The sequence below is a fragment of the Lissotriton vulgaris genome, chromosome 2_1 (genome assembly GCF_964263255.1).
Source record: "Lissotriton vulgaris chromosome 2_1, aLisVul1.2, whole genome shotgun sequence".
In the NCBI taxonomy this organism is placed as follows: Eukaryota; Metazoa; Chordata; class Amphibia; order Caudata; family Salamandridae; genus Lissotriton; species Lissotriton vulgaris.
In genome coordinates this window covers 1,809,318,153-1,809,336,824 of record NC_141687.1, presented here as the reverse complement: position 1 = coordinate 1,809,336,824, position 18,672 = coordinate 1,809,318,153, and the positions used below count along the sequence as shown (strand labels likewise).

Here is an 18,672-nt window from a genome sequence, read left to right as displayed (position 1 = left end):
GTAGGTATTTGCCTGAAAGGAGTGTGGAATGGGTGTTACTGTGGGCGTTTCACCGCAACACCAATGTTTTTTTAAGCGCCCCCAGATTTTCAAGGATGTATAAATCTGAGGCTGCTCCAAAAATCAATGGCGTGCAAAAGCATGCGTTAGATTTGCGCAACAAGGAGAAATACATTTATTTCTCCTTTATTTGCTATTTCTATGTGTGCTGCAATCTGCACCACACATAAAAGGAGCAAAAATGCCTTTAATGATTGTTTATGTGCATGCTTGAAGGTGTACCTTCCTGCACATAAACAATCACTAAATAATGACGATTTGCTACTTCTATGTGTACTGCGGAATGCAGCACACATAGAATACCAAATCGGCATTATTGATTGTTTATGTGCATGAAGGGACACGCTCCTGCACATAAAAAATCATTCCCTGCAACGCAGGCACCCTTGCACTATGGCGCAAGGGTGTCTGTGTTGGTGCCAGGCAGCTATTTTTAGCGCCAACGAAAACACAGGGGTGTGACGTATTGTTGTAAATACGGCACATCCCTGCGTTTTGGAAATGGTGCAGCGCTGCAAAATTTGCTGCAGTGCAGCGCCAAACCATTTCCTTGTAGATGTGCCCCTTTCAGTGATCGAAATGTGCTTTATTTGATTAACCCCTTCATCACATGTGTTTATGCAGTGCTGATCGCTCTGCACTTTATGTGATTATTAGGAAGTGTGAGGAGTGGCACTGCAGTTTCTATTGTTGTTTAGAGATGAGTAACAGGCAAGTGTAAGATTTTACACATGATTGTGCTTATATCATGGTTGCTCCAGACTTAAAACCGCCCCAAGCTACTTGCCCTGACAAGCATTACTTTACACAAACTCACTAAAACGGATATGTTCTCCTGTATCCCACCCTGATCATCAGAGGGGAAGGGGAGGAGCATCTCTACCACAAACATTTAAAATACAACCTTGTTTATATAAGTTTGCCAGATGACTCTATCGCACCATGGGTGCAGTGCTCAACTCCAGAGCTTTAGTTTAAAAAACTGCAGTCCTGTTTCCCTTCAGCTGATGCAATTGAATTGTAACACAAATGAAAACAGTGATTTGTAAAAGAAAAGCCCAGGACAGAACACTGCATCCTTGGTTATGTGGCGTGATCTAGTGATTATATATACCATGATAGATGGAGTTTTTTTTCTTACATGTATACTTCCATTGATGAATGGACAATGCCTTTTCTGGCTCACTTGCTCATGATTGAAAACATGCAAATACCTCCAAAAACATTAGGTGTGCACAGAAGTGGTTGTGGGTGGCAGGGTGATAGATACCCTGATTCCAGCTTAATATCATAGTGTGGATGTGTTATCAGTGGTGAGAGTGGGCAATTGCAACCAGCATTTCTCGCGGGTTGAGGGTCTGGCGAGAGGGTTGCGTGGGGATTCGTAGCGGTGTCGCAGAGGGGGGGATCACGAAAAATGTTTTTAAAAAATAAACTTACTTTTCCGTTGGGTCCTGCTTCTTCACGGCTCCTGCTCTCCTGGCTCTGAGAGGAACAGGAAGCAGGCAGCTATGCTCCCTCCCACAAGCCAATCACAATGCTGCAAGGATTGGTCAGGGCAGCACCTAGCCAGGGGCTAATGGGGTTGCCATGTTCTCCATGCAGGCTGCTATGCCGCCTGCATGGAGAAGGGCAGAGTACGCATGAATATTTTGGGCGGCCCGAGAAGACCGACCAAACAGTCTTTGTGCACTCAGGATTGGGCAAACCATTCCTGCCCTGCTCAAAGAGCAGAGCAGCCCGCCCACCCGTCCGCCTGCACTGTGCAAAGGAAACATAAAGTGGTAATAACTTTTAGACATTACCATTTTATGTTTTAGTTTTCTCGCACTGCAAGAAAGCAGTGGAGCAGCGCTCCTCTGCCCTAGTGGAGGAGCCGCCCCTGAGAGTGGGCCCTTTTTCCTTGCTTGCACTGGGACACATGCCGTCCTTGGAATGCCACTGGTTCCCTCAGCAGTCCTTTCTAGGGAAGTCCCTCAGAGCCAGTGACGTCAGCAGGCTACAAGACTCACGCAGGTCTAATGTGGACAACATGGTAATTCGTGAATGGGTAGTCCTACCCGTGCCCACCGTTTCTCCAGTCACAATACTCACCTCCACGAGTTGATCCAATTCCTTTATTCAGAGCAGGTTCCGCATCTCTTGGCAGGTTGTTGTCCGGCAGATGTGTCATGATAACAAGCTTATAATAGGTTGGGGTCAGGCAGAAGCCCTCTGCTAGAGATTCTTCAGTGCACTGCTGCCAGTCACCCCCTGGTTTCTAAATGAACTGATAAATACTGCTTACCCCTCTGGGATCCTCATAATCGAAGCTTTGGCATAAAATAATAAATAACATTTAAAAATCTCAGCAGGAAGAGAAACACCCGATTATTTATAGCATTGACAAAGAGCCCACTTACTTCCAATAGAGCCAGCACAAGTGTCTCCAAAATGATGCCAAATATGTATTGAAAGGTAAATGTATTGAGAAGTTTGCAGAGTGCTCTGTCATGATACTCCAGTTACTTATAGAAGCCAGAAGCTCAGTTCACATTATAATTGCTCCAAATGATCATCAACAGAAGTGCAGAGTCACTGTGCACTATAGTATACATGCAATCAGGGCCGCCTTTAGCGCTGGTGCCACTCAGTGCAACACTTTATGTGGGGCTCCATCCCCACAAAAACCCTTCTACTCTACTAATGCTCTCACTGCCACTCTCCACCAGTGCTCTTCATCTCTCCATAGACCCGCTCTCATATGCATTTCATTTGTTTTATAGCGCTACTCATACCAGCGTAGGGTGTCAGAGCACTTTACATCATACACACATTACGCAGAGCCAATGAATCATATGTGTGTAAATCAGTCTATAAGAAATGTTACATATGACAATGAGGATTACACGGTGTAGGAGTCACATGTCATCCATATTAGTAGGCACGAGAATTTCTGTGTTTTTGATCTGGAGATGCACAAACTCAGGATTTAAAATGTACCGCAGTAGTCCGCTTTACTCATAAGAATGTACGTCTACCCAAATGAAATAGCAATATTAGGATAACAAATGGCTGGGAAAAAGCATCACAATCTAACCAACACCATTCACATTGCATGCAGCTCTTTGATCGCTCACTGTTCATCGCTCACTGTGAAATAATTAAAGTTGTAACTTATGAACTGCAAGTAACAAAATGATCTCTGTGACAAAAACAGTAACCTACCGAGCGATCCACATAAAATACAGTTCTGTGATTTCCTTTGTACACATTATTTGCAGCAGGCATATAACCCTCTGCACTTCTTTATCATGAGTGGAAACGGCCACTTGACAAAAGTTCTTTGTCTAGTAGGAACATTAATCACCAGACTTATTTTTATTGTTGCCTGAAAACTGTTGGACACAATGAAATCTGCAGCAGGTGTTATTTCTGAACATTGCGCCCCCGGAGGTGAGCGCCAGGTGCGGTTGCACCTCCCTAGAGCCGGCCCTGCATGCAAGGCTGGTTTCTTGTGAAACAAATACTCTCACCGGATAAATAAAAAACAAATAAGATAACAACACTGGAGTTTGATCTTATCCTTTCATTGAATGATACAAGACCTTACCTATGAACTAACTCAGGTTGTGTGCGCTTGACTTTGCTTACATGTATACAGAAGACATAGCTCCTCCCTCCCTTCTTTTCTCATAGACCAGGGTTATCTCTGACCAAGAAGCACCAACCATCTAAACCTCACAATCACCCTCTAACCACTACCTGTAGAGCGCCATATTTCTGAACACCCCCATAACCCTTCGCTGAACTTCATGCCTGCATGCAGTGACCCTGCATTTGCAAAGCATAGGAAGTGTGCCTTCACTAAAATGTTGAAGTAAGAAAGAAGGAAGAGAGGGACGCAATTGCATAGCAGAAATGCCATCTCTTTGTGATTCGGAAGTTACTGATTTCTCAATGATGGAGTCATCACAGGATGGGGCATACAGATAGTTAACAAAAAAACCAAGGAAGGGAGGGAGAGTCTTACGAGAGGATTCTTACTCCCTAGGTAAGTTTTACGTAAACAAAAAGAATCCACCATATAGTGTTTGGAAGTGTTCCTCACTGCGGTGTGGAGCACTTAGTATTTTTTTAAAATACCCCTCACACACCAAAAGGACCCTTGGTGTCATGCTTCATCATAGAGGTCTTTGCACCCCTCTATGGGATGCGGCGTGCTGCGACCTACGAATACGCGGTAGCACTTAGAGTTGATGACTATGTATGGTGCATGTGAGGGTATTTTGATATATTAATGTGAGTGAGTGGTGGGATGAGTGAAAGATTCAAAAGGACCTGGCTCATTGGACTAACAAAAAATTCTTTATTTGGTCCCTGGGCTGGTACTATTAAAAAAAGGGCAGTGCGAGGTGTTTATGTCGTGATTATGTACATCAGCTCATGTGTGCGTCGACATGTTTCGGAGATCAACTCCTTCTTCAGGATAGGGTGCACAACTTCCCCACCTTACTCACGTTTTACTATGTAAAAGCAGTAATTGATATTTACAAAAAGTGAACAAAATATATGTGTTTGGCTTATAGGCTATAATGTACCTACAGCGGTATATCTCAAGTGTTATGCAAATTGCATACTTGTCTTAGTAGTATAGCTAACTTCATGAGCCTCTGGAACGTCTGGGGTTAAATTGCCAATCTGCAAAGGACTCGATAGGAGTCGTTACCGATGTGTCCCCATACGCGAGTCCGCTGGAATGATACAGATAGTTACCATCAGTCTTTGGGATTCACCATGTACCATGTATATAATATCATAGTGGACACAGGAGTTGGGAGAAGAGAAGCTTGAGATGGAGCTTGTTTTCAGAATTGTATTTTTGCAACTACAAGTGTGACATTAATTTAAAAAATGGCATACCTTTAATGAAGTTCCTTGTTTTACTAATTTATTGAGACTTTGATGGCCTTATACTCGTAGGAAAATTAAGGAACATGCATGTTGTGTTCTTCAGGCTCCTCCTAGTAAAGGGGAGAAACAGAAGTCTGTACATGAGGCCAATATTTGGAATTTCAGTTGGCTAAAGTGAGCTACGGCAAGGAGTGAAAAGGAGATTGTCATAGGCTCAGGGGAGGGAGTGGACAGAACACAGCAACCCTCGCCTGGCGATTTTCCCTAAGGCACCCCAGCACCCCAAAACCTTTTCTTGAAAAGGAGAGTGGATGATAGATGGAGACATGTAATTAAAACCAAAGGGAGAAAAAGAGTTGTGTTGTGCGTATGTCTGGTTTCATTGTGCTAGGGAGTGCCTACAGCAAGGTTCTGCATCTGCTGCTCAAAAAACTTGTAGAGCTGAACTAATTCAAAGACACATTGTGAATAACAGAGAAGATATTTTGTAAACAACAGCTTTTTTTTTATAAGCAAACGTGCATTCACCAATTAAAAAAAAATGTTGCCTGATGAAATTTGAGAATTCAGAAACACATAAACCTTTTTGTTGTAAGAAGCCTCACTTTACGGTTTCCCTCCAAACTTTCAGATGCAGAGTGAATCTGTCTCACCGATCACGAGGGGTCTGCAAAAATTACACCTGTGCAACATTTATCACACTTAAGAGTGTTCGGAATTTACCATACCACTGGTGATTTTTGTATACATAAAATAACATATGATTTGATGGCAGGACTCAGAGTTCAGAATTTGGGGCTGGACTTGAAGCCTTGATGAAATCCCATGTAAAATGTTCTCACAGCCAGGGCAGTAGGGTATGTATGCCTCTAGTAGTAACCCAGCCTCTGTTTCCTTGAGTACCCGAATTACAAGAAAGCTATGTCACTATCTCCATGATAGTTTTTGCTAGGTGAGATATACTCTGCCGCATGAACCAAATCCTTCTCAGAGACAAGTCTATTTATTTTTATTTTGAAGGTTTTATGTAGCGCGAACAAAACTCTTGCGAGTATCAGAGCGCTTTACAAGTCATATGTAGAAAGCAAGATATAGAGTACAAAGATCTATGTGAAAACGTTATACAGAGCTCATATTCGTTAAAAACTAAGTGAAAAAACAGAAGGACGACTATGGAGCGCAAAAACAGAACAAGTAATAAAATACAGTAAACAGTCATAGAGTTCACGTGAATTTAGCCATGAGGATCGATTTCCCTTCTGTTTTGAAGGAGGCAGAGGAAGGGTTCATTCTTGTTTCACTGGGCAAAGCGTTCCAGATCCTAGGAGCCATACCAGAGAAGGATCGGTTATAGGTTTTTTCTTGGCAAATCGTTGTGGTTTTAGAAGAAGAGTCCTGGCACTCCTGGAGGCTCGGATGCCCACAGAGAACACCAGTTTCTGAGCTAGTTAGTGTGGGGCGTTGTGCACATAACAGCTCTGACTTTAGGCTTAATGGGGACTTTAGGCTCCTCTTGTGGCCAGAGGCCTGTTTCCATACCTAGGACGGTGTTCTGCAGCCCCTGTGATGACTGCCCAACTCATTCGGGGCTGAAAGATCCCAATCAGAACTCATGTCTCGATGAGAGTGTGGTGCCCTGGACATGAAGTTCATTCACCTGCCTTTGTTGTCAGAAAGTGCCCACAACAGGATTCCACTGGCCTGGAGAGGGCTCCCACGCTCCTGCAGGGTTGAAAACTCTGACAGGTTTCAGTCAGAGCTCCTGTCTGAAATGGAATACAAGGTCCTTGGCTCTAATAGCCAACCTATGGTGTCACATAGTACCCAGGGCGGGTTTACATGTGCCCTGGAAGGACTCCCAGGTCCTAGAGGATTGTAAGCTCTGACAGATTGCAGTCAGCGCTCTGGCTGGCCTGGGCCTGGACCTCGATCCCTGAGCTCTAGGCACTGACCCTTGATTCCTCTACGTAGGCTGAAAGCAGTTGAACAGGCCTACCAAGTGCTTCCTTGCCCCTACAGGGTTGAAAGCTCTAACCGAGTCCCAGTCTGAGCAGCAGCAGGCCTGGACCTAGGCCCGTAGGCCTGGGCACCAGGTGCAAACCATTGGTGTTCCAAGCTACCCAGAATGCACTTCTGCAGGTCCATGTAGGTTTCCTCTTCCCAAGTAGGGTGGAACGCTGCGACTGGGCTCTGTCAGAGCTGGGAGGCCCAGGGAGCAGGCTGCATTGCCAGGCCTCTATTTACTCACCTTTGGCGCTCCAAATTATTCAGGATGGGGTTGTACAGGCCGAGCAAGGGTTCCCCTAGTCTGAAAGGCACGAGCAGAAAAGTTCAAAGGAGGACCAGGCAGAGTTTTGGGAGTCCTGATTGCTGTCCCCGAGCTCCATCTGCTGGCCGAGGAGGTGCTTGCACTCACTGCAGCCTTCAAGAAACCTGCCAGGGACGTCTGAGCACCTCAGGTGCAAAAGAGTCTTACTAGAGCCCGAACAGAGGTTCATTTGGACCCCAGGGCCCAGCCCTAAGGGTCAAGCTCCAATCAACAGCCTAGGGTGTCCTTCCATTCCCCCACATCTTGCCTCTTGAGTGAAAGCGGAAAGTTGCAGCCATCTTTAATACGAAAGCATAGTAGGACCAGTAGTCAAGACTTTGTAGGTGGTCATGCACCATGGGAATGGTGCAATAAGATGGACAGCCCTCTCTGGAAGTCCAAATAAGTGCTTATGAAGCCCTCAGAGACTGCTTGGCCCCTGCAGGGTGACCAAGTGTGAGGATGAGCGACAGGAGTCTGCATAATACAGCTCCGTAGTCTTGGGCTCCTGCCAGCGGCCAAGTAGGTGAGATACATTTGCTCAAATGTCAATCTCTGTCCCCAATGGTAAACAAGGTACACAAATATTGAGTTACCCTTCTCCTGATTGCTCGGAAGAGGGTGCTGTGGCCTGTTTTTTGTACAATTCCTCTCTTTGGGATGTGTGAGGACATCCTTTGGGACCAATCCATGGCCCCAGTGGCCTAGGTCTTTGTTCACCTTCCAGTCTTTCTGCGAAACACAGATGTCTGATGCTTCCATAAGCCTGACTTCCAGAGAACAGACCAAGAGATGAAGTGATATCCTGGGTTGGGTGGCCCTCTCTAGACTCATCCGGGGGCCCCAGGAGCTTGGGCTTTGGCCACCTTCCAGCCCGGCCGATGGACTACATGCTGCTGGATTCTCTGTGAGCCTTTCTTCCTGGAGAGCAGGCAGAGAGGTAAAGCACATTCCTGGCCTGCTCAGGCATGACCTATCCTCCTTCGTACCCTGATTATTTCGGTGTACTTGTTCCATTTAGGGATGGACCAGTTGGCCAGCCTTGATTATTGTTTCAAGCAAAGACCTCTCCCAATCCTCAGATGGGACCATCTGACTTGAGGGTATGCCTTATTGAGGCCATCTGCAGCCCCCATTTCCACCCATCAGAGTGAAGGCTGGGAGAATGTCAGCTCCTGTCGGTGGTCCAAGCAGAGTGGATGGGGTTGAGAGGCACTAGCCCCAGGCAATGCATGGCCATCCAGGTCATGTGCCATGTGGTTGCCATTCTTCACCTACTGCATTTCCTCAGTAGTGCAAAACAACTGTTCCTTGGGAGGTGGTGAGGTCAGAACTCCAATGTGTCACACAGGCTTTTTTTTTTTAAAAAGCCCCAGGGAGGTGGTCATTAATGGGGCATAAATATGTCCTTGGAGGTGGGTCACGAGCACCCCCTCCAGTATTTAAAAAAGATCAGCATGTCCCTAAGAGACAGCTTAATGGCCATTTGTAATTTCTAACCTTGGTCTTCCAGATATCATTGGAAGAGATTACTTTAGCTTTATTCTTATGAACTGTGCTATAGTTTAATGTTAGTGAATCATAGAGTCCGCTAATGGTTGACCATGGATTTTACAGAGGGGTGCGATTTCCCTTTCTGAAATAGGCCGCATCCAACCTTCTGCCTCCCCTTGCAAGGACTTAACTCCTGAGATGAAGATAAGTGATACAATTCTCCTTTTCCTATGCTTGTGTAATGTTTTCGATAATTATTTAGTGACAGATTGACTGTTAAAAATAGCACGAAGAATAAAAGACATTACTTAGAAAGAATTAATGATCAGAAATGAGTACACTCTGGTTAATAATAGCTGTTGATCACTTGTAACTATTGGACAATTGAAGGTTGAAGAGCAGTATCTTGCATTTTAATGTGGGGTTAACATGTCACTTGACTCACAGCTAAAATGTCTTCAGAGTTTATTAAGGCGTCATATCCATGAGTTATTCGCCCTATAGTACCGTACTGCTGACTTTCACCCTAATGTCAGTGTGTTGTTTCTCCCTTTTCTGCTACAGGAGGGGCTCCAATGTGTCGCTGACCCTGGACATGTGCACCCCGGGCAGTCTTGAGCCCTATGGCAACGTCATGTCACCACGCGAGCAGTCAGCGCGGGAATATCTCCAGGCTGCGACCAATGTTCTTACCCAAGACCAGCTCCACGAGAGAGCACTGGATTCCCTTGTTCTTCAAAGCGAGTTTTTAGTAAGTAAAGTCACATTTGACTGTCATTTATTTGGACGAAGAAAGGTACTTTCTAACGCTTTAATAAAAGAGTGTGCAATTGTTGAGGAGGCCAGGGTAAACCAATGATGTTTTGCCTAGAAGGTATACATTTTGAAATGTGTTGCTTATCATTGAGATGATTCCTTCTTACTGAGAGTAATGTGGTGCTGAGTGATAAAGTATGATTTCAACCAGGAACTAACAGCACTCAAGATATGAGTTGAAAAATTCATGAAGTTACCTCCCCCCACATGTAATTATTTTGTGACATGAAGGTGTGAGGCCATTGTAGCAGGATTGCATACATCCTTCAACAAGCATTGGCAAATCCAAAAGGACGGGTGTTGGCAATTCTAGTTTTGTCATGGTTTTTGCAAAACGTTATTGTTCATGGAACTGCCGGGACCTTATCAATCTAAACAAACACTTTGGATTGAGGCAAAAATGTGAAGTCAGTCAATAGCTCAAGTGGACTGACACATTGCCCCATGATGCATGCAGAAAATGTAAATGACAGGATCACAGACTAATTGATGAAAACTGGCTAAAATCACCTGTAGGTAACCATGTTATACACATAATATTAGCAACATCAAAAGGTCTTGGTAAACACAGACCTAAAACGCCAATCAGCCTGGCATAGGCTACCAACCTCTTGCCTTTGGGAAAGAAGTTGCGAAGGAATGAAGGAAGAAAGAAGGAAATAAGGAAAGAAAGAAAAAAAGAAAGTCCGAAAGGAGAGAAAAGAAAGAAAGTAAGAAACAAACAAACAAAAAGATGGAAGGAAGGAAAAAAGGAAAGCATGTATGAAAGAAGGAACAAAAAAAACAGAAAAAAAGGGAAGAAACAAGGAGGAAAGAATGAAAGAAAGGAGGAAGAAAAGAAAGAAAGAAAGGAAAAGAAAGAAGAGAAGAGAGGAAGGAAAGGAAGAAGAGGAAGGCAAAAAAGAAAGTGGATGGGAAGAAATAAACAGAAGGAAGAAGAGAAGAGAAGAAGGAAAGGAAGAAGAGGAAGGCAAAAAAGAAAGAGGAAGGAAAGAAAGAAAACAGAAGGAAGGAACGGAGGACAGAAAAAAGAATGCCAGACAGCGCTGAAAAGATAGTGCGATCCGATGAGCTTATAGTCAGAGTTCATGTAAGATGCTGATATGGTGTGAAAAGTGATGAAGTAGAAACAAAAACACTGACACTGAAGGGAACTACCTTTTGTGTGGATGTGCTCCCTGTGAAAGGGCTAAAATCAGTCACTCAAAGTGAAGTTTGCCAACGGCTGAAGTACGCTAACCCATTGCCCAATGCTGTATGCTGTAGTGGTCGGAAGCAAAATGTGAATGACATGAACAGACCAATGGATGAAGAGAGGTGGGTGAAAGCTCCTTTATTTTAATATACTTTACGTATAAGTTTGGCAAAATCAAAAGGTCTTGACTAACACCAGACCTAATAATGTCCCTTAAAATGTTGCTCATGAAGTAGGGATACCCCTTGTCGAGCATCTCTGGATTAGACTTGGCAACAGAGCCCTTTAGATGGGTAGGCTGTGGTCATCGCAAAACATATCCATTTAAAGATTGGAGTAAAAAGGTTGTTTACCTTGTTCTGAAACTCTAAAAGTCACAAATAAAAAAACTAGTCTTTCAAAAACTGGCAGTTCTTTCAATGCAAATAGACGAAGCTCTTCGAACGTCCACACAATGCAAACTTTTTTCAAACCCAGATGATAGTTCAATATAAAAGCTGAGAAAATGATATGAAAACAATGAAATACTGAAGGATCTTAGGGAAGAAAAAATGGTAATGAATGTTAGACCAATTATCTAAAAACAAACGTGAATGGGGTTCTTCAGACAAGAATGTCCTTACTTCCCCCACTCTATGACCAGAGCAAATGGACACAAGAAAGGGGACGTTTGTAGAAAAGAACTCAAGCTCTACTCCTTGAAGAAGTTTGAAAGGTGGATTTTGTAAGGCCTCAAGGAGCAAATTCCAAGAAAAAATAGGAGAGTGAACCACAGATGCTGTAGAAAGAAACTCTGTAAGAGTTTGGAAGCCAACCCTATAAGGTTGATAATGCTAAAACCAAAAGGACTCCATTCCTTAAAAAAAATACAAAGTCAGAGTTGTGCTGCAGAAAGACACATGCTCCCTTTTTGTATAGAACCAATGCTGAACATTCTGCAATTGCCTTCTGTAAACGCTAAGAGTCTCTGGCCTCTTCAGATGTTATATGCCTATATCTACCTTCGACGAATTTCCCTTAGCCTCTAATGCTGATCTTTCAAGAGCCAGGTGCCTAGACTAAGAGGACTGACAGTTGCCCGGGGCAGTAATGGTAAAAGTAGAGGTGATGGAACTAGAAGAAAGATACAAGGAGGGCATCTTGCTAATTGGACTAGAAGATGGTATCGTTGATATCTAAGCACACAATGAGCTACAGTCATCATTTTGACCTCCTCGTCTTGAAGCTTCCGAAGGACCTTGGAGATCAGAGGAAAACGGGAGAAGAAATACAAAAGCTGTCGGCCAAGGAATTGATAGAGCATTTGCTCCTCATGCTCTCTAAGCTGGAACCAGAGATACAAACCTTGGAAGGATAGCATTTCTCCCTGAGGTACACAGGTCGATTCAAGGTTGGCTAAAAGGGCATCCTACATTCTGGAATAGCTGAAAATATGGTTTATCAAACAGAGGGTGATAGGGGAATTTTGATACTCATGTATGCTTTACCCAAAAAAGCAACAACAGACGAGTTGTCTAACATAAAAGTCTCTAGGATTCTAAAAACATGTTTACTGCGTGATGTGCGAAAGGCTCTGGATAAGACCAAATGCTTAAGCGAACGGGATGCTGATGAATTTGTAATTCATACGAACTTTAATTGTGGTACTAAGTTTGTTGTATACATACCTATATGTAAATACAATTGTATATATGTGGGGAGCATTATTTGAGCTATGAAGGATAGAGTCGGTGAATACATGAGGGGACTGAAATCAGGAAATGTAAAATACACTATAGTCATTCATGCCATTGAGTGTGAGGCACAGGGACAACAAATGCGTTTCCAATTTTTTAGTATCGATCATGTGGTTAGGGACCCCAAGGTGGGAATAGAGAATTGAATTTACATCAACATGAACCTACCTGGATTATCAAATTGCTTGCAGATGGGAGAGGATTAAATGTGGATTATGAGCTTCAGTATTTTTTGGGAGGACTGAAATATTCTCTCCCTGTAATGTGACGGATGCGTCATTGCCTCCCCATCAATGTAATAATAGATGTATCTTTGATCGTACTGGTTTTACAATTTGAGGGGTTTCATTTGAGCCTTGCACATTGTGATCTGCAGTATGAAGGCCTATACCAAGTAAGGGACCGATTACGATGTCACACAGAAAGCCCCCTCCTGACAGTCGGAATCTCCTTGACCGTGTCGGAGCCATTCTGACCGACTCAGTCGCTTTACATTCCGCCCGCCTGTTTACAATGTTCGCGGTCGGAAGGTAAACCGCATGGTGATTCCGAATTGGTTTGTGTCAGTCGGAACCACATTGCACACAACTATGCACAGCTTTTCCATCCTCGGGATTACGATGTTGATTTCCAACAGCCTTTCTGCATCGGCCTGTCTTTCACGAAAAGGTTGTCGGAAAGTGACTTTGGGGGCTCCTAGCTGGCCTCCCATCATCCTGCGGCCTCCGGTTGGGGGACAATGGGGTACCTAAGGGACCACCCTGTAAAACCTTGGGGTGTCCACGACGCGGTGTAGGGTTCTCTGCATACACATCATTTTCCCATAGGAGCCTGTGTTTCAGCCGGTTGTCGGGCATAACACAAGCTCCCATAGGAAACAATGGAAATCTGACGAACAGTGTTCAGTCTCATCATAATGCGGCAGGCGGAACCGCTGACCGCGAGTCGGTTGGTCTCGATTCAGAGTCAGTGTGGGGCAGAGGCTTTCCGCCCAACATCGTAATCGGCCCTTATATGGGAGTTGTGAAATGGATGGTCGGCTGATGAAGTGCTGACTGCATGTCAGCTTTGAGTTAATTTGCTCCTATTAATACTAATGGTGATTCTCTTACACCAACTATATGGTAGATATGAGATCGGATAGTCGGCCACTGAGGTGCTGACCGAGTGTTTGTTTTGAGCTAATCTACTTCTGTTAATATTAAGGTTGATACTTACATGGTTTTGCCTCGAATTGGGTGGTGACAGATTTTATGAATTTTCAATCTGTCCCATGTCTTATACTGTAGTGCAAGTTTTGCGTGATTAAACTCTTAAAGTGGTACTCTGAAATCATATCCAATGAGGTGACGGCTGAGGGGATTACATATATTTTATAATATGAACGATTTTGATATATGCCGATAGGGACTCTGGGTTTACTACACCGAGCTAAGGTGTCTTGATCGATGACCTTTGGAATAGGGGCTTAGTCTGTTTTTTAATGGTTACAACTGCACTTGGGTCTGTTGGATTATTGTCAAAAATTAAAGCAATTAATCAAACAACGGTCCACCAGGGATATTTATGTTCAGTATACACATAAGGATATGCAAGGCACAAATGTAGGACACATAAATTGGAGGTATAATAAAATATTTGAGATTGTGTTAAGATGGCAGTCGCCGCAGTGGAAGCACAATTGTCCAATATCCATGCTTATACCTATAAAATGAGAGAAAGATGGTGCCCTGTACCATAGGCAATGACCATGACTACACCTGTAGTGGTAAAGCCACTGATGGGTACTTTTACTCTAGCGGTTTCCCCAAGGAAGTTGTTTCTGACAGGGACACAAACTTCATATCTGCATATATGCAGTCAATGTGGAAGAAGTGCAGGGTAACCTACAAGTACTCCTTACCACCCACAAACAAATGGGCTTGCTGAGAGATTCAACAAGACCCTGAAGTGCATGAACAGAGGCCTACCTGTGGAATAAATGGGACATCTTCTTGAAATGGCAGTTGTCTGCCTACAGGGAGGACCCACAGAAGGTAGTGGGCTTCAGCCCCCTTGAGCTTCTGTATGGGCCCCCTGTTAGAGGACCTTTGAGTTTGGTGAAGGACGGGTGGGAGCAAACTCCCAGGCAGATTCCCCAGGATGTAGTGAGCTACATCCTGGCCATCAGAAGCCAAATGGCAAAGTTTTGGAAGCAGGCTTCTGACAACATAGAAGCCAGTCAGGCTGTGATGAAAGAATGGTATGACCAAAATTCTACCACTGTGGAATTGGAGCCTGGGCAGAAAGTGTTGGTTATGGAACCCATGGAACTCAGGGTCTTCTAGGGCCATTGGAGTGGGCCCTATGTGGTGATTGAGAAGAAAGGTAAGGCTCATGCCTGATGGACCTTAAGATGCCCAGACAACCCCACCTGGGCTTCATATCAATCACCTCAAACTTCAATTTGAGAGGCCTGAGATCACCATGCTGCTGATGACAATTGGAGAAGAGGATGAGGAAAGTGAACCTCTCCCTGACCTCTTACAATCCAAGAAGAAAGCTTGGTCTGTTGAAGGAGTAATCCTTTCCCTCAGCCTTATTCCTGAACATCAGAGGGACTCCCACCAAGTGTTGGGACAGTACTCCTCTCTTTGATCCCTTATTCCTGGGTCTAGCCACCTGTGTTCCCATGATGTGGACAAGGGACAACCTCCCTGTCAAGAATAAATCTTTCAAGTTGTCGGATAGGGTTCATGCCAGCATTAAGAGTGACGTCTCTAAAATGCTGGATTTGGGGGTGATAGAACCCTCCAGTAGCCCTTGGTCAAGTCCTGTGGTTCTGGTACCAAAAGCTGCCCCACTGGGCACCACACCTGAACTGCGTTTCTATGTGGATTATAGACGGCTAAACTTAGTGACTAAGATAGATGCTCATCCCATCGCTCGAGCTGATGAGCTGATTGACCGGTTAGGGGCTGCCCAGTAAGTACTTAAGTACCTTTGATTTTACATCAGGGTACTGGCAGGCCAGCATACTAGAAGGTGCCAAGGAGAGGTCAGGCTTCTCCACTCCAGAGGGCCACTATCAATTTGGTGGGATTCCCTATAGACTCAAAAATGGCCCTGCCACCTTCCAGAGGTTGGTAAACCAGGTGCTTGCTGCTATGGAGGCCTTCTCAGCTGCCTATCTGGAAGACATAGTTGTCTTCAGTAGCAGTAGGAAGGACCATCTTTTTCACCTCTAGGAAGCGCTTAGGGCTCTTCAACAGGCAGGCCTGATTATCAAGGCCAGTAAGTGCAGGGTCTGTATATTAACATTTGGGGGCCTTTTTATCACTTTTAGTGTATGTGCCCAAGAGCTATCAGAAATTACGTGCCATTGGCCATCTTGTCAGGCTCAGCCCCCTTTTCTTACTTTTTAAAGTGCATGCATTAACAATTTAAAGTCTGACCACATACAATAATTGGAAATTTTAGGATACAAATCCTGCTTCTGAAGTAAAGGTTTTATAAAGTGTTCAATTTGTGTCAATAAACATGATTCTCTTCATTTAAAAAATGTGCCCTTAATAAGTCTGATTGATACATTGTCCTCAATGTAGTTATTTTGATGGCAATACATGGCGTGGAGCTATTATACTGAGAGCTAAATGAGTAGCACTATAATTATTTTTACATATGTTGATAGATATAAAATGATAGGGGTGGTTTACAAAGTTTGCTATGGCATTTTCAGCAGGGTCATAATGTTTGTGAAGAAAGAGTGAACCTACCCTATTACTTACTTGAATTTTCTGTGGAAAAAAAGAGGAAGAAGTATAGATTAATGCCCCATTGCTTTTCTGCATACTTTTGCATTTGGTCTAGGGAAAGACAGTAAAAGTTGTACTTCATAGTACTTTACTGCGATTGTAGTCTTCTGAGATGTCAGTGTTGAGCAGGGAGCTCACAATTTGTGGTTTTCTTTTGCTCTATCGAGGTGTATAGAACGGTTCCTTATCCATGCATAGTTGCTCTTCATGCGAGTAAAATCTCATTTGCTAGAGGAGTGCTTCTTTATAGTGGAATACATTTTGTTCTGTCCCCTATAATTAATGATCAACGATGTCCCGAAAAACTGGGGATTTATGTTCACTTACTTTTCCTAGAAGCATAACTTTTCCTAGAAGCATAAGGATATTGAAAGAACTTCTTCAGGAGCAGTCATGAATAAAGTTGAATTGCCACCTGTTTCACACGATGTTCTTGCATTTATAAAAAAGTAAATAATTAGTACCTACAACCAGGTTAATGGTCAAGTCCTTATTTTTATGAAATATTTTGCATTAGTCCTTCATTCTAAACGGCTGAAATAGGTGCAATTCCATTGTAATTTATAGTCAGTGGAGGCGTGAAATTAATAGAGAAACGTTGGGACATATTTGCCAGGAGTTAACATCACCAGAACTATCACAATTACTGACGTTCTGGTGGAGTTAACTCCTTTGCCTTATTAACAAGGTGGCGTTAAGCCCCTTAATAGGACTTAACACTGCCTTGTAAATAATGCCCCTATTTAGCACTTAGCATGAAAGGGGTGTGCAATGGTTGTTGCCGTGGGTGTTCTGCCGCTACACCCATTGCTTTTTGTCGCTGCCCCATTTTTTACAAGGTATGAGGGAGCACCAAAAATATCACTAGGGAATATCTGGTCTTAAGCAGGCGATACGAGGAGAATTTTTTATTACTCCTCATATCATATTTTGCTCTTTTACCATGTGCTGCATTCTGCAGCATACATAGAGCAAATCGCCTGTAAAGACTGTTTATATGCAGGAAGGTGTCACTTCCTGCACATAAAGAATTGCCCCTGCAGCACAGGCACCCTAGCATAATGGCACTAAGGTGCCTGCGCTGTCGCTAGACAGCTTTGTTAGCGCTAGCGCTAGGAATAACTCAGGGGGTGCATTGTATTCTTGTGAATACAGCGCATCCCTGCATTTTGAAACTGTCGGGGTGCGGCGTTACCACTTTTGGAGTAACACAGCGCTCCACCAGTTGTTTTATAAATATGCCCCTTTATTTACAGTGCTTGGTCTATCCTATCGTTTTCGGGCATATCTGCTTTCAAGCTTTGTTTGACATCTGTGCCTGCTTACAAAAAATGGCTTGAGTATGCATTTGGACCCCATATTTCACAGTAGTCTACGTGGTGAGAAAGTCAAGTCAAATGTATTAACTAGTTAAAATTGTAATTCTGTACAACAATTGAACATTTCAGTAATGAAACCACAGGACATTTAAAACACATGAAAGTAATGAATCCCTCGAAGGTTAGCTACAGATTACAATTTCTTGCAAACAATAGTTATATGACGAGCAGCCTTTTGCAAAATAAAACAACCTCAAAAATAGTGTTTATGTTATGCCTCAAGATGTCAGCATTTCTCGCTCTAGTCTGTGCAAGAGAAGTCTATTCCCATTGCCCCCAGGCTCAGCCTCAAACACACCATTGCATCCTCACCCACTGCTCACTCCCCTTTGCTGCCCCAACCACCAGCTACTTCTTCGCTTCCCGAACCTTGTCATGTCCATATGTATTTTGGTTAACGTTTACATTTGTAGTATTTGCACCACTAAAATAAATGTGTCCACCTCACCTTCCCCCATACACTCAATCTTGAATCTGTAAAGAAAGAAATTGCGGCTATTCCATTCCCTAGGCACACATATATGTCATCATGCATGCACACACTTAGGGAATGACGCGACTGTCAACATAAGTGACAGCAACCACATCAAAATGCGTTTTTTCCCCTTCCAATTTTTCTTTAGCTTTTTTCTATTGCTGCAGAACATCAGCAAAAATCATGAGCAATGACAGTAGACCAATAAAGTAAGACTTATTGGGCCCGATGTAGGTAGTCAAATACTGGTCGGTAACGGCCGAAATTACCGAATTTCGGCCGTTACCGACCAGTATTGGGCTTTCCAGATGTAGGTGGCATTTTTTAAGGATTCGGTATTTTACCGAATCGGTAATTTAAGGAATCGGTAAAATACCGAATTCTTAAATACCGATTCTGTAAATTACCGAATCCTGATATGTAGGGAGCACTCAAATGAGTGATTATCCCATCTTAGGATTCGTTATTTACCACCAACTACAAGTTGGTGGTAAATAGTGAAAACCTCTGAAAAAGTATCTT

General features: G+C 43.6%; 1 protein-coding gene across 1 annotated transcript in view; it reads left to right on the top strand.

Annotated features, from left to right (window-relative positions):
* Positions 1-18,672, top strand: part of PTPN5 (protein tyrosine phosphatase non-receptor type 5) — a 529,877-nt gene that overhangs the window by 353,047 nt on the left and 158,158 nt on the right. Inside the window, exon 6 of the mRNA XM_086957871.1 lies at positions 9,320-9,506. Within this exon, the coding sequence (XP_086813997.1) occupies positions 9,320-9,506 (187 nt within the window). The remainder of the gene's footprint in view (positions 1-9,319; positions 9,507-18,672) is intronic.